The 13,004-nt window shown below is 36.6% G+C and overlaps 1 protein-coding gene and 1 pseudogene across 2 annotated transcripts; both read right to left on the bottom strand.

The window, feature by feature from the left end:
* Positions 1-3,692: 3,692 nt before the first annotated feature.
* On the bottom strand, positions 3,693-10,910 carry LOC149513907 (serine/threonine-protein kinase STY8-like; annotated as a pseudogene). The gene is made up of 8 exons (XR_016330122.1): positions 10,779-10,910; positions 9,529-10,605; positions 8,413-8,485; positions 5,930-6,138; positions 5,763-5,845; positions 5,549-5,665; positions 4,190-4,331; positions 3,693-4,075 (listed from the first exon to the last, which is right to left on the bottom strand). The product of XR_016330122.1 is annotated as a serine/threonine-protein kinase STY8-like (transcript).
* LOC149513906 (uncharacterized) lies at positions 10,851-11,599 on the bottom strand. Its single transcript, XM_089748071.1, has one exon. It carries the CDS (start codon positions 11,235-11,237, stop codon positions 10,851-10,853), a length of 387 nt encoding a protein of 128 aa, XP_089604197.1. The 5' UTR covers positions 11,238-11,599.
* Between the last annotated feature and the right edge of the window lie 1,405 nt (positions 11,600-13,004).

Genomic DNA, 13,004 nt, shown 5'->3' with positions numbered 1-13,004 from the left:
TGTTCAAGTTAATCCCTCGTTTGTTCTCAAAAATGTTCTTCATGTTTCTGGATTGTCTACTAATTTGATATCTATACAAAAACCTACCAGAAATATGAATTACAAAGTAACTTTTTATCCCTCTTATTGTGAATTTCATGACCAGAGTTCGGGAAAGATTATTGGACTTGCTAAGGAGAAGGATGGACTATACTACCTTGAGACATCAAATAACACAAGTAGTATCAAGAATAGTTTACCTTTGTCATTTCTTTCTGAAAAATCTTCCAATAAAGACAAAATCTGGCTTTATCATTTTCATCTTGGACATCCTTCTTTTGAAACCTTAAGAAACATGTTTCCTTCTTTGTTCAAAGGATTAAATGTCAAAGATTTTCACTGTGATGTTTGCGAACTTGCAAAACATAGATGTGTCTTTTCCAATCAATAACAAAAGAAGTTCTACTCCCTTTTACTTGATTCATAGTGACATTTGGGGTCCCTTTACAATTTTTAATATTTCTGGTGCGAGATGGTTTGTTTCACTCATAGATGATTGTACCAGGGTCTCTTGAGTTTTTTTACTTAAATCCAAATTAGATGTGAATAGTGTGTTTTTAAGCTTCCAAAACATTATCCAAAATCAATTTGGAGTGTTTATCAAGAGATTTAAGTCTAATAATGCAAGAGAATACTTCAACCAGAGTCTATCTACCTATTTCCAAAAAGGCGATTATCCATGAGTCATCTTGTGTTAATACTCCACAACAGAATGGAATGACAGAGAGGAAAAACAGCCATTTACTAGCCACAACCTGAGCCTTTCTTTTTCAAGCAAATGTACCTAAATTTTACTGGGAGAAAGCTGTTCTCACTGCCACATATATTATAAATAGGTTATCTTCAAGGGTTTTGAGATTTAAAACTCGTATGAAACTACTCTCACAATTTTATCCCAACCTCAATACCACAAACAATCTCACACCTAAGATATTTGATTGTACATCATTTGTTCATGTTCACAATTATAATAAGAAAAAGTTGGATCCAAGAGCGATTAAGTGTATTTTTGTGAGGTATTCTTCAACTCAAAAAGGATATAAGTGCTATCATCCTCCTACCAAAAAATTCTATGTGTCTGCAGATGTCACTTTTGAAGTAAATAAATCATTTTTTACTCAACCTTATCTTCACGCGGAGACTTCATTCATGAAAGATAAGGATAAAGACTTCTTTTTGCTTGATTTGCCCCTTTCTTCAACATTTACACCCATTAATTCTCCTGAGTCGAAACCTGTTTCTGCTGAGCCCGAGTCAAACACTGAATTTGAGTCTGAACCCATTCCAAATACGAAAGATGTGACAAAGGATAATATTGTTTTTGATTCTATGAAGGAATTACAGGTGTACTCAAGAAGGAAAGTTTCAGATCCTGAACTAGTGCCAGTCCAAGAACTTGATCCTAACTTTGGAAAAGAGGTAACTACAGTTTTTTATTCTGTTTCTCAAAATGAGCATGAATCTCCTAAAACTATAACTAGTGATTATGATCTACCTATTGCCATTAGAAAAGGAACCAGAGAATGTACCAAGCATCCACTATACCCAATCTCTAATTTTATGTCATTTGAAAAATTCTCATCATCCCACAAAAATTTTCTTGTGAGCCTAAACACTATTTCTATTCCCACTACATTATCCGAGGCATTATCCAGTGAGAAATGGAGGCAAGCCATGAAAATAGAAATGGAGGCCTTAGAGAAAAATCAGACATAGGAACTGATAGAGTTGCCTAAAGAAAAATCCAGTGGGGTGTAAATGGGTTTCACTGCAAAATACAAGGCAAATGTTACTGTTGAAAGGTATAAAGCCAGGTTAGTGGCTAAGGGTTACACTCAAACCTATGGAGTGGATTACCAGGAAACCTTTGCTCCAGTTGCCAAGATGAATGAATACAGTTAGGATTTTGTTATCATTGACTGCAAATTACAATTGGTAGCTTCAACAATTTGATGTAAAAAATGCTTTTCTACATGGTGATTTGGAAGAAGAAATATATATGAAGGTTCCACCGGGATTTGAAGGTCATCTAGAAGCAAACAAAGTATGCAGGCTGAAAAAAGCTTTATATGACCTTAAACAGTCTCCTAGAGCTTAGTTTGGGAGATTTGCCAAAGTGATGCTAGCAATGGAATATAAACAGAGTCAAGGAGATCACACATTGTTTACCAAGCACTCTGATTCAGGGAGAGTCACAGTTCTATTAGTGTATGTTGATGATATAATTGTAACTGAAAATGATGAAAAAGAGAGAGAATCTCTAAAACAGCGTTTGGCTAGAGAATTTGAGATAAAAAAGCTAGGGAGATTGAAATACTTCCTAGGAATTGAAGTAGCTCATTCACGGCATGATATTTTCATCTCACAACAAAAATATGTGATGGATCTTCTTAAGAAAACTAAGAAGCTTGCATGTAAACCTGTAAATACCCCTATAGATCCTAATCATAAAATTGGAGAAGCTAATGAAGATGCTGCTGTAAATAGAGAGATGTACCAAAAATTAGTTGGAAGACTCATTTATCTCTCACATACTAGACCTGATATAGCATATGCTGTGAATGTGGTAAGTCAATTTATGCATAGTCCTAAAGAAATACACCTACAGGCTGTCTACCGTATATTGCACTATTTGAAGGCCAATCCTGGGAGCGGTATCTTATTCAAAAGAAATTCGGGGTTAGTTCTAGAAGCATATATAGATGCTGATTATGCAAGTTCAGTAACTGATAGAAGATCCACCTCAGGCTACTGCACTTTCTTAGGTGGTAATCTTGTTACTTGGAGGAGTAAAAAACAGAATGTGGTGGCAAGATCAAGTGCTGAAGTAGAGTTCAGAGCAATGGCTCAAGGAATTTGTGAACTACTATGGTTAAAGATTATCCTAGAAGACTTGAAGATCAAGTGAGATGGACCAATGAGACTCTACTGTGATAACAAGTCTGCAATAAGCATTGCACACAATCCTGTGCAACATGATAGAACAAAACACATTGAAGTAGACCGGCATTTCATAAAAGAAAAACTAGACAGTGGGTTGATTTGTACACCTTATGTATCACCCAAGGGTCAACTTGCAGATGTGTTGACTAAAGGTCTCAGTAGTGCAACATTTCAAAAAATTATTTCCAAGCTGGGAATGAAAAACACCTATTCACCAGCTTGAGGGGGAGTGTGGAAAAACACTTATTTACAGCTGGTTGTAATCTTGTAATCTGTATATTTATATTTGTATCTCTAGAATTAAGTATTTGTATCCCTAAAATTAGGATAGACAATCCCTCAATTATAGGATTAGTTTTTTTAGGAAGATTTAGTTTCTTAGTTTAACCCCTAGTTAGTTGTATATAACCCTAAGATTCTTGTATAATTCTCAATAAGCAGTTTTCAATATACATTCAGTTTTCACACTGATTTATTTCTTAGTTTTTCCACAATGTGCAATAATTGTCTCAACAGAAATGCCCCGTTTAGTAGCCTTCCTCGCATTTTCTTGCATTGGTTCTAAGCTCAAAGTTGCAGGGCCAAGATGAGTATGATATCATCAACTAGCCAAATGAAGTTAATAGTTGGCATTCAAGACGAGATATCCTAAAAACAAATAGCACCGAAAATGGAGATAGGAAATGAAGATTAAAGAGCAAACCTCTATCACTTAAATTATTTGACTTTCACCATCCATGTGCTTTAGAAATGTATCTATGTTAATGAAACAACAGTTGGAAACATCCCCTAAAAATACTAGTAACATTTTATGGTTGTATGAGCCAAACACTCAAACTTAGTATAGTTTGCGACAAGATAACTCACTTATGGAACTAATTGCCAAAAACATAGACTTAGCAGAGACAAGTGCAGTATATAGGGTATATAGCTCTAATTCACTGCAAATGGTCATGTTTGTTCTCAACCTTAATCAGAACCGTGGATAGCAGTAACACATTGTTGACTGGGATTCTCACACAAGTTCATCTCACAGCCACAACATTTTCAAATTAGCATTATAATTCCATGCTCCAGATAACGCACGGAATTACTGTGAAGAACAACATTAGAATGAAAATGGAGTAAACAAAAATACAAAGCATCACAGATTTTGCAAGCAGTAGTTCCAAAGTAAATACCATTAGGGTTTTAATTCAGAAGATACCTTCTTTACTTTTCTAGCTTTGGTCTTCTAGCTAAAAGCGGTGTTCTGCGACATCTTCTCCACTGATTTCTGCCTCCAGCCTCCAACAATCTTTTTTCTTTTTCTTTTTTTGCTTCATTGTTTTCATGTTCTTCAATTTGTGCTGCTTTTTGTGCATTGGAAAGCAAAGAATCAAGAGAAGGTATTACACTCCCTGGGTGAATGTTTAAAAAACCAAAATAAAGTGGCAAGGGCAGCACACTGGGCGCTCAAACCTCATACCTAACTGCCTACCCTGCAATTTCTCAACCCTACCCACAAACAAAAAACATCCCATCCACACAAACTTCTAGCTTAAGGTTCTCTCTTCTTTTATTCTTATTAGGCATAAACTGATTTGAAGAAGATTGATCGCTAGGGCATCTTTTCTCAGAACTTCAATCTATCCATAATCATGTCATGTCAACAACAATGAAAGGACTTACCATGAATATGAAAATTATGTAAGATAAAGAAAATGAAAATCAAATAAATTCAATTTTTATTTCTCATTTGATAGACATGGGAAGAAGAAATAAAGAAAAGGCAATCATGCTTTATTTGATGTGATAATAGTCAAACTAGACAAAGAAATGAACTCAATCTTTCCAAACAGTTTAGGAACTCAAATTTAGCAGAGTACTTGAAGAGATGTATACAACAGGATTTTCACCATCCATCACAGTAAATTCCATCAATTAGCAAGAGGCACTTAAGAGGACCAAAAATGTTCATCTTACCAATGAATTGCTTCAAAACTAACTACGTTTGTTATGCAAATCCCCTGCAAAGGTTTTTTTTTTTTTTTCTTATTATTAATTATCATCTCAAATCATTGGCACATTTACGAAATTATAGCCAATTCACATGCGGAATTCCATACCACTAGTTTTCTCATAGGTGGAAATGTAGGGGTGTTTGAAGAATCTCATCCTTTCTGAGACCAAAAAAATCACTATTTTTGGGTCCCTCAACCAGCCACCAGAGAGACAAAAGAAAACTTAAGATACAATTATTCCTTGAGTCACTCAAAAATGATAGACACATAAAGGTCTCAGAAAATATCCTTTCCTTCTTCTTTTTCGCCATTTCAATCAATTAATCCCAGCATTTTGCAACCAAAAAAATTGTCTGGTCATAAAACATGCAAAGAAAACTCATTTAATTATTCCCATCACTCACAAGTCCATCATATATGCCCATATGTAACATGCATACGTTAGCAACTGCAAGACATTCCACAGAGTCGGTAATGACGTGCTTCTTTTCTTTAATTTTCTTCGTTGCCTACCAAATGAAAAATATTGATTTGAAATGGTAAAAGAAAGAAGATACACTTACTTATTCAAAAAAGAAAGAAGATACACTGGCGAAAGAGAAAAGATTTAGTTGTATCTTCTTTTCTTCTGTAGGAGCTTCCAAATCTACATTCATGAATGGACGCAAGACATCATCTCCCTATAAGTGAATGGATTGCATTTCATGAAAGATTTTGAAGTAAATTTTACCTATAAGTGTTTGATTTGAAATGGTGAAAGAAAGAAGATACACTTACTTATTCAAAAAAGAAAGAAGATACACTGGCGAAAGAGAAAAGATTTAGTTGTATCTTCTTTTCTTCTGTAGGAGCTTCCAAATCTACATTCATGAATGGACACAAGACATCATCTCCCTATAAGTGAATGGATTGCATTTCATGAAAGATTTTGAAGTAAATTTTACCTATAAGTGTTTGCTATTGTTTTTGGGCCATAGCAACAGTGATAAAATTTCAGAGAAATGCAGTCGCTTTGATGGGCAATTATTCCAACACTTGGTCATCAGAGATTTGAGGATTTGTGGGCAGTCCTTAGGTAGATCAGGCCTTAGGCCACAAGCAGCTATTCCTACCGCTGCTTGCACAGGTGAACACGTGGAATAGGCTGCCTCACCTGTTGTTGGGAAAAACAACAATACCTACGCGCAGCAACCACACACAAAATAACAAGCTCAAATCAAGAATAAGAACACACAAATATATTTGGTTCGGCCCAACTCAAAATGGCCTACTCCAACTTAATCCACTATCAAATAAATCTTTACAATTGTGAGACTTTTAGAATGAGAAAAGTCTCCTAAAACTCCTTACTCAAAACTTAACCCAAAACCCAATTACACCCTTTAATAGCCTACTCATTTAGCTATTCTCTTGGTGTCTAACTCTATGGGGTTACTAAACTAAAACCAAAACATCTTATTTATAAGGGTGAAACCCTTTATACCTTTACTAAACTCCCGATGTGGGATACAAGACAAATTCAAACTTACTTAACTTTCGATGTGGGATTCTGAGATTCAAGGCAAATCCCAACAAATCCTCCCTTGACTTGAATCTCCAAACACTTCAACAGTATCTGCAAAGCTAACATGCTTACCTTTCTTCTTTTCTTTCATCACAAGCATTCCAGCAACTGAGCCTCCATCAAACATGTACAAGTGATTGACCATATTCCCTTGTAAAATCACACTATCATTCTTATACACTTTCAACCAATCATTACTACCATAAAATGTGTATCCCCGAGAAGATAACTCATCTAAAACAATCAAATTGTAGTGACAATTTGGTACATACCTTACATGACGAAGTGTCCTAATAACACCATTGTGAGATCTAAGGCGAACACTCCCAATGCCTTGAATCTGCACCCTTTCTTTGTTAGCAATCACAATATCCCCATACTTTTCATTCTCATTCAACTCCACAAAGCAGCTCCTATCATTGCAAACATGAACTGTAGCAGCTGAATCTAAAACCCAACCTTTGTCACTTTTCAAAGTCTGGGTCTCATCCACACAAGTTGTCAAAACAACATCATCATCATCAGACAAAATAGCAGCAGTATCACTCTTTTCTTCATCTGATTTCTTCTCATCATTCGCCCTTTTGAAAGCAGCCATATCCCTTCTCAGCTTCCTGCAGCGCACTTGGATATGTCCCTTCTCACCACAATAATAACATTCTACATCACTGTAATCTCTGTCTCTTGACTTGGATCTCCATCTTGATCCATCAATCCTCTTTTGAGTCCTCCCTCGATCAAAACCCTCTACAGCTAGTGTACTCCCCCCAGGTGATGAGTTCTGAGCTCCCATAAACCTTTCATTCTCACGCAACAGGGCAGTCACATCATCCAACTTCAAAGTAGACCTGCCTACCAACACAGTCTGAACTAAAGGCCTATAAGACTTGGGCAAAGATGACAGCAAAATTAAAGCCTTCTCTTCATCTTTTAACTCATCAACAGAAATCGCTAACAATTGAGAAACCAATTTATTAAATTCATTCAGGTGATTATGAAGACTCATACCTTCTTCCATCTTCAGAGAATACAGATCCATCTTCAAACATAATCTATTAGTCAACGACTTCGAAGCATAAATACCTTCAAGCTTATCCCACAAACTCTTCGGAGTACTCTCAGTCAACACACTGTACTTTACTTCTGGAGCTAACGCCAATCTAATAGTACTAACAGCCTTCTTCTGAATCCTATTCCAATTAGCATCAGACATTCCTTCAGGCTTACTACTCTCCAATGCCTGATCCAATCCTTGTTGTACTAACAGATCTTGAATCGTACTTTGCCATAACATAAAATTACTCTTTCCATCAAATAACGGAATCTCAAACTTAGGCATAGACATACCAGACATACCTTCTTCAGACATCTTCAAACACTGCTTCACGATCTCTTGGACCCACGAACCTAGAACCTCGAACCTGGAACCTCGCTCTGATACCACTTGTTGGGAAAAACAACAATACCTACGCGCAGCAACCACACACAAAATAACAAGCTCAAATCAAGAATAAGAACACACAAATATATTTGGTTCGGCCCAACTCAAAATGGCCTACTCCAACTTAATCCACTATCAAATAAATCTTTACAATTGTGAGACTTTTAGAATGAGAAAAGTCTCCTAAAACTCCTTACTCAAAACTTAACCCAAAACCCAATTACACCCTTTAATAGCCTACTCACTTAGCTATTCTCTTGGTGTCTAACTCTATGGGGTTACTAAACTAAAACCAAAACATCTTATTTATAAGGGTGAAACCCTTTATACCTTTACTAAACTCCCGATGTGGGATACAAGACAAATTCAAACTTACTTAACTTTCGATGTGGGATTCTGAGATTCAAGGCAAATCCCAACACCTGTCACCATCCCAAAACTATAGGAATTACTCATCCATGTCTCAGTAACATTCTCTGGGTCTCCAGCGATGATCTGCACTCAAAAAATGTAAGTTGTACAGAATTGGAATATGAGAAAAAGGAGGGGGGGGGGTAATGGACGTATAAAGTATTATTCTATTTGCAAATCAAATCATGAAATAATGCATTGGAACTCTTACCAGTTCTATTATCATGTTTTTACACCAAAAGAACTTTAAACACTGAACAAAATTAATTATTGGAATTTGGAATCCAAATAAGCACACGCGACAAACAACTGAAAACGTTAAAGAGACCTAACTTGCAGGTAGCAAGAGAACCAATCCGTTAAAGCTGAAATAAATTTTAAGTAACAGAACCCTCCCTCCTCCCCCATATGGTGCCACACATGCCAAAAAAAAGGACAGAAATAATAAAAATATGGCATCACTATAAGGTCATTGAAATAAATAGAATACATCATAAGTTATTTCCTCTATTTTTGCTTTAAAGGTAATCATAATATCAATATGAATTAGTCAATGTCGCAGTCAAACAGTGGCCTTTGAGATTAGGTATGGAAAAGGACTAAAATCATGCTAAAATTAAAAAGTTCCAATATGGCTCCACAGTTAGACAACCAGGTAAAAGAGGCACTTCAACAGTGTTGATGCTTTGTTTAATTGAGAATGTAGAAGGGAATAAATAAAGGTTAACCCCATATTGAAGTGTAAAGAAAAAACAATAATTAAGGCATGTTACGCATGCCCAAACAATGATGCTGGATAAGTGACATAAAGTGTCTTTTAGCAAGATTAGATTGATCTAAAGAGTCGTACCCATATACATTGAACCTTAAGATCGTTGCATAAACACAACAAAAATCAATATGAATTGCCCATGTCATAAATCAACTGCTGAGAAGGCTTATTTAGGTGAATTTGATTTATTATAGCTGGACTGTTACAGGTGAAGTTGACGGGGCATGAGGCTATGAGTTACAAGTCTTATGAATAGAGTTTGTACACTTGGGCTTGGGGATGGAATGAGGTTATGACCAGTGTGGAAGAGGCATGATCACATTAATCAAAGAACAATAATTAAGATCATACAAACCTCAGGAGCTAGCCAACGGTATCCGTCAGTTTCGTACTCCATTGCCTTGCCAACACTCTTGCAAGCAGTGACTATGCCCATGTCCCCCAAGCATGCATTACCGTGCTTATCTAGTAGAATCCTGTGTGTTGAGGTCTCTGTATGCAACACCATGATCGTTTATAAACTTGACTCCTTCTGCTACATCAGCAGCAATTCTCATTATCTCCTTAATGTAAAGCTTCTTGTTCTTTAGCATCAAATCATGGACTGATCCACCTTCCATCAACTTGGTCACGACACACAACCCATTATTTTCATCAACACAAACACCATAAAATTGCAAAATGTTCTTATGCCCACAAGTCATAAGCTCTAAGAGATCTTTCCGAAGTTCAAACCCTTTAGAATTCCCCTTGTTACATCCTTTGAGCTTTTCAATTCCAACACGTTTACCCTTGTAAACACATTTAAAAGAGTTGGGCCCAATCTGATCAATAAACTCAAGATTGTCAGAGTTCAACAGCCATTTTCCAATATCGTCCCCACCTGATTGGATGATTTGCATTCATCAACCAATACAACAAACGATGAAGTGGGCAGAGGCATTAGAAGCTGAATCTTTTCATTGGGATTATCAATCCCATTTCTATGACTTCGCTCAATTGGGTCTTCTTCAATTTCCCCAAAGCCTCTTCCTTTGGTAATCTCCTCCTGACAACCACAAAGCCCAAATGATAGCTTCACAGTGGTCATTTTGGGCTTCTTGATAGCAGATTTGAGGGCATTCTCGACGTGGGATTTAAATAACTTGTCTTGGGCGGGTTGAACCACGAAAAGAATAATTTCAAGGGCAAAGCTTTTCTTCTCAAATAACTGTATCTTCTTGCAATAAAGAGAAGTAGTAGCAAGAGCACCAGACATGGCAGACCAAGAAAAGCAAAGTTACAAACAAATGTGAGCTTAAAAACAGAACCTTGTATCCCATCATCAGACACTTGCTGAATAAATATAGCAGGTTTAGCGTCCCCTGATGCCTGCTCTATCGATTTTATATGTAGAAAGACTTCTTTCATACCAAATCCGGCCTGTGCATAACTGTCAACATAATACCGAAAAAGAAAAATGAGAAATGAAAAATTGAGGGAGAAGAAATAGGAACATTTTAGCAATAACTAAGGCAACGCCACTTTAAACGTTTTAAGAAAATAATAATAATGAGAAACCCAAATTATCACTGTTTAAAAGCCAAGAAAAGACAAAACTCATACTTCATAGTTGAGCTTAGTTATAATGCTGAAAGGAAACTATTTGTAAATTGGTGTTGCCTTTTCTTGCATTTTTCAGAATATCCCAACATGAGTATGAACAAGGAACAGGCATGGCGAACTGAGAGGCAAGGAATCATAATGCTTCCGAATATTGGAGACAAGCTTCTCAGGCAACTGATTTCCAGGATAAAGCTGTGTCAAGTTCCGTACAACGGTACCCCAAACAACTTTTCGGGAAGTCTCGACCTCGGAGGAAGCAGAATAGACAGAAAAAGAAGGTTGATCACGTGGGGAGTCGAGGTTGAGCGAGTTCTTGAGGGAGGCGATGGCCTCGCACACGTTCCTGCTCAGCCTCTGAAATCGTTTATGCATGGCGGATGGCGCTTCGAGTTTGGCAGAAGCAGAGGCGGAAGAAGCCTCTTCCGATCCGTCATTGGTCCGCATCAGAACCTGCTCCATAGAGTCGTCGTCGGTGGTGGCTCAGCTGGACCAGCACTCGAGGGCCGCAGCCACGGGCGGAGACCAGAGTGCCAGCCTAATGGATATGGTTATGTAAATGACAAATGAGTTAAACTGGAAGATGTTTACAAAGGGGCCAGGGTGGTCTGCTCTGCTCCAGATTTTTTACTTGAGCAGAGCTCCTGCTCTTCTTTTTCTTTTTTTTTAATATATAAAGATGTATTTATTTATTTGTTGTCGGAGGCCGTGGTGCTACCGCTGCTGCTTTCTTTTCAGTCTTTTGCGGGAGTAATAAATAAATATTATCTTAATAAACACGATCAGAAGGTAAAGCTACTACTTATTTTATTTTCACTCTCCATGGACCATCATGATCACGATGCATTCGTGCATGCACGCATAAGCCATCATGATCATTGATGCACGATCCATTATCTTCAAAGGATTATCCAACATAAATTGTACATTACTCCACCATACTCCAAAGTATTTTACTAGGTGCTCAAATTTTAAATATTTTATTAACATATATGTTGAGTAAATGATTTGATTTTTATAAAATTATATCTTTTATTATAATAATTTATTTTAATAAATTTTGTTATAATAAATTTTTAATCAATGATCTATTAACAATTTTATAAGTTTTATGAGGATCCGCTGATAATAAATAGAGAATTTTGTGATGATAATTTTACACGTTACACTTTGCCAAATGACAAAAATTAAAATAAGCTAACCCATAATGCATAAAGTCTATATTTTCAACGCAATGGCAATTGTCACGACATGACATGAGTCATGAGGGTGTGTGAGCTACGATGGCATGATGGTAAAATATGGGAACTTAAAAGGTTTAATGGGGTTCACATCTGGACTGACCGGACTGCTCCTGCTGCTCCCGGTCCGTGGTCTGCCATTGCCATGTGACCCACCTTGACATAATCATAATCATGTGAAATCACGGGAAAGGGCATGGATGTAAGTTTTGGGCCGTTGATTTATTTAGGTTAATCAACTTAGGACAAATCTCTCTGCTTTTGGTGGTCCCACATGTTACATTAAGAAAAGAATAAAGACTTGAATATTTGATTTTGATGGATAGATCATGCGCTATGGCTATGGGTCTGGTCTCGTTGTCGCCGAACCGAACTAGTGCAATTTTCTACTTCCACTACATCTAGTATTAAAATAATAAATAATAATAATAATCCTATTTGATTAATTCAAGAAATGTAAATGCCTTTCGTACGAAACAAATCTGTTGCTGTTGATCCAAAAAGAAGAGAGCAGATCCAAGGGCTACTCACTTGCTCTTTGTGCCCGGCTCTTCACTGCCGTCTTGAGCCCACTTCCAAAACGGTAGTAGTAGTAGTGTAAAGAAGAATCAAACCAGATCATATATGATTCCACCCAATCCCAGATACACACAACCCAGCCGCAAATGCCTATTACATTAGATACTATAAAAACAATCCTACCATTGTTTTAGCTCTTTTGTTCTTTTAATTTGATGTTCACATCTTTAATGATATAAAATAAAATTAAAGGATAAATTTGAAAAGAAATATCTAACATAATAAGAACTTTTGTTAGCGACCAAGAAAGAGTAAAAGCTTCTGGAAAATCTGAGAATCTTTCCAAACAAACAAATTTGCAATCTTTCTTCCACCCTTTTAGAGGGGATTTCTCTCAGGTTTCTCTCTATTTTTAATTCTCTCATTTTGAGAACCAAAAAATGGTAAAAAGATTCTAATGAATGGAAGA

Source organism: Durio zibethinus, chromosome 18 (genome assembly GCF_047325235.1).
Source record: "Durio zibethinus cultivar Kanyao isolate XHJ-2024 chromosome 18, ASM4732523v1, whole genome shotgun sequence".
NCBI classification, from domain to species: domain Eukaryota; kingdom Viridiplantae; phylum Streptophyta; class Magnoliopsida; order Malvales; family Malvaceae; genus Durio; species Durio zibethinus.
The sequence above is the reverse complement of the archived record's forward strand: the minus strand, read 5'-3'. Positions and strand labels throughout refer to the sequence as shown.

What these genes read in the sequence shown, in the direction of transcription:
- LOC149513906 (XM_089748071.1), bottom strand. Translation starts at nt 11,237, where the DNA reads ATGGAGCAGGTTCTGATGCGGACCAATGACGGATCGGAAGAGGCTTCT.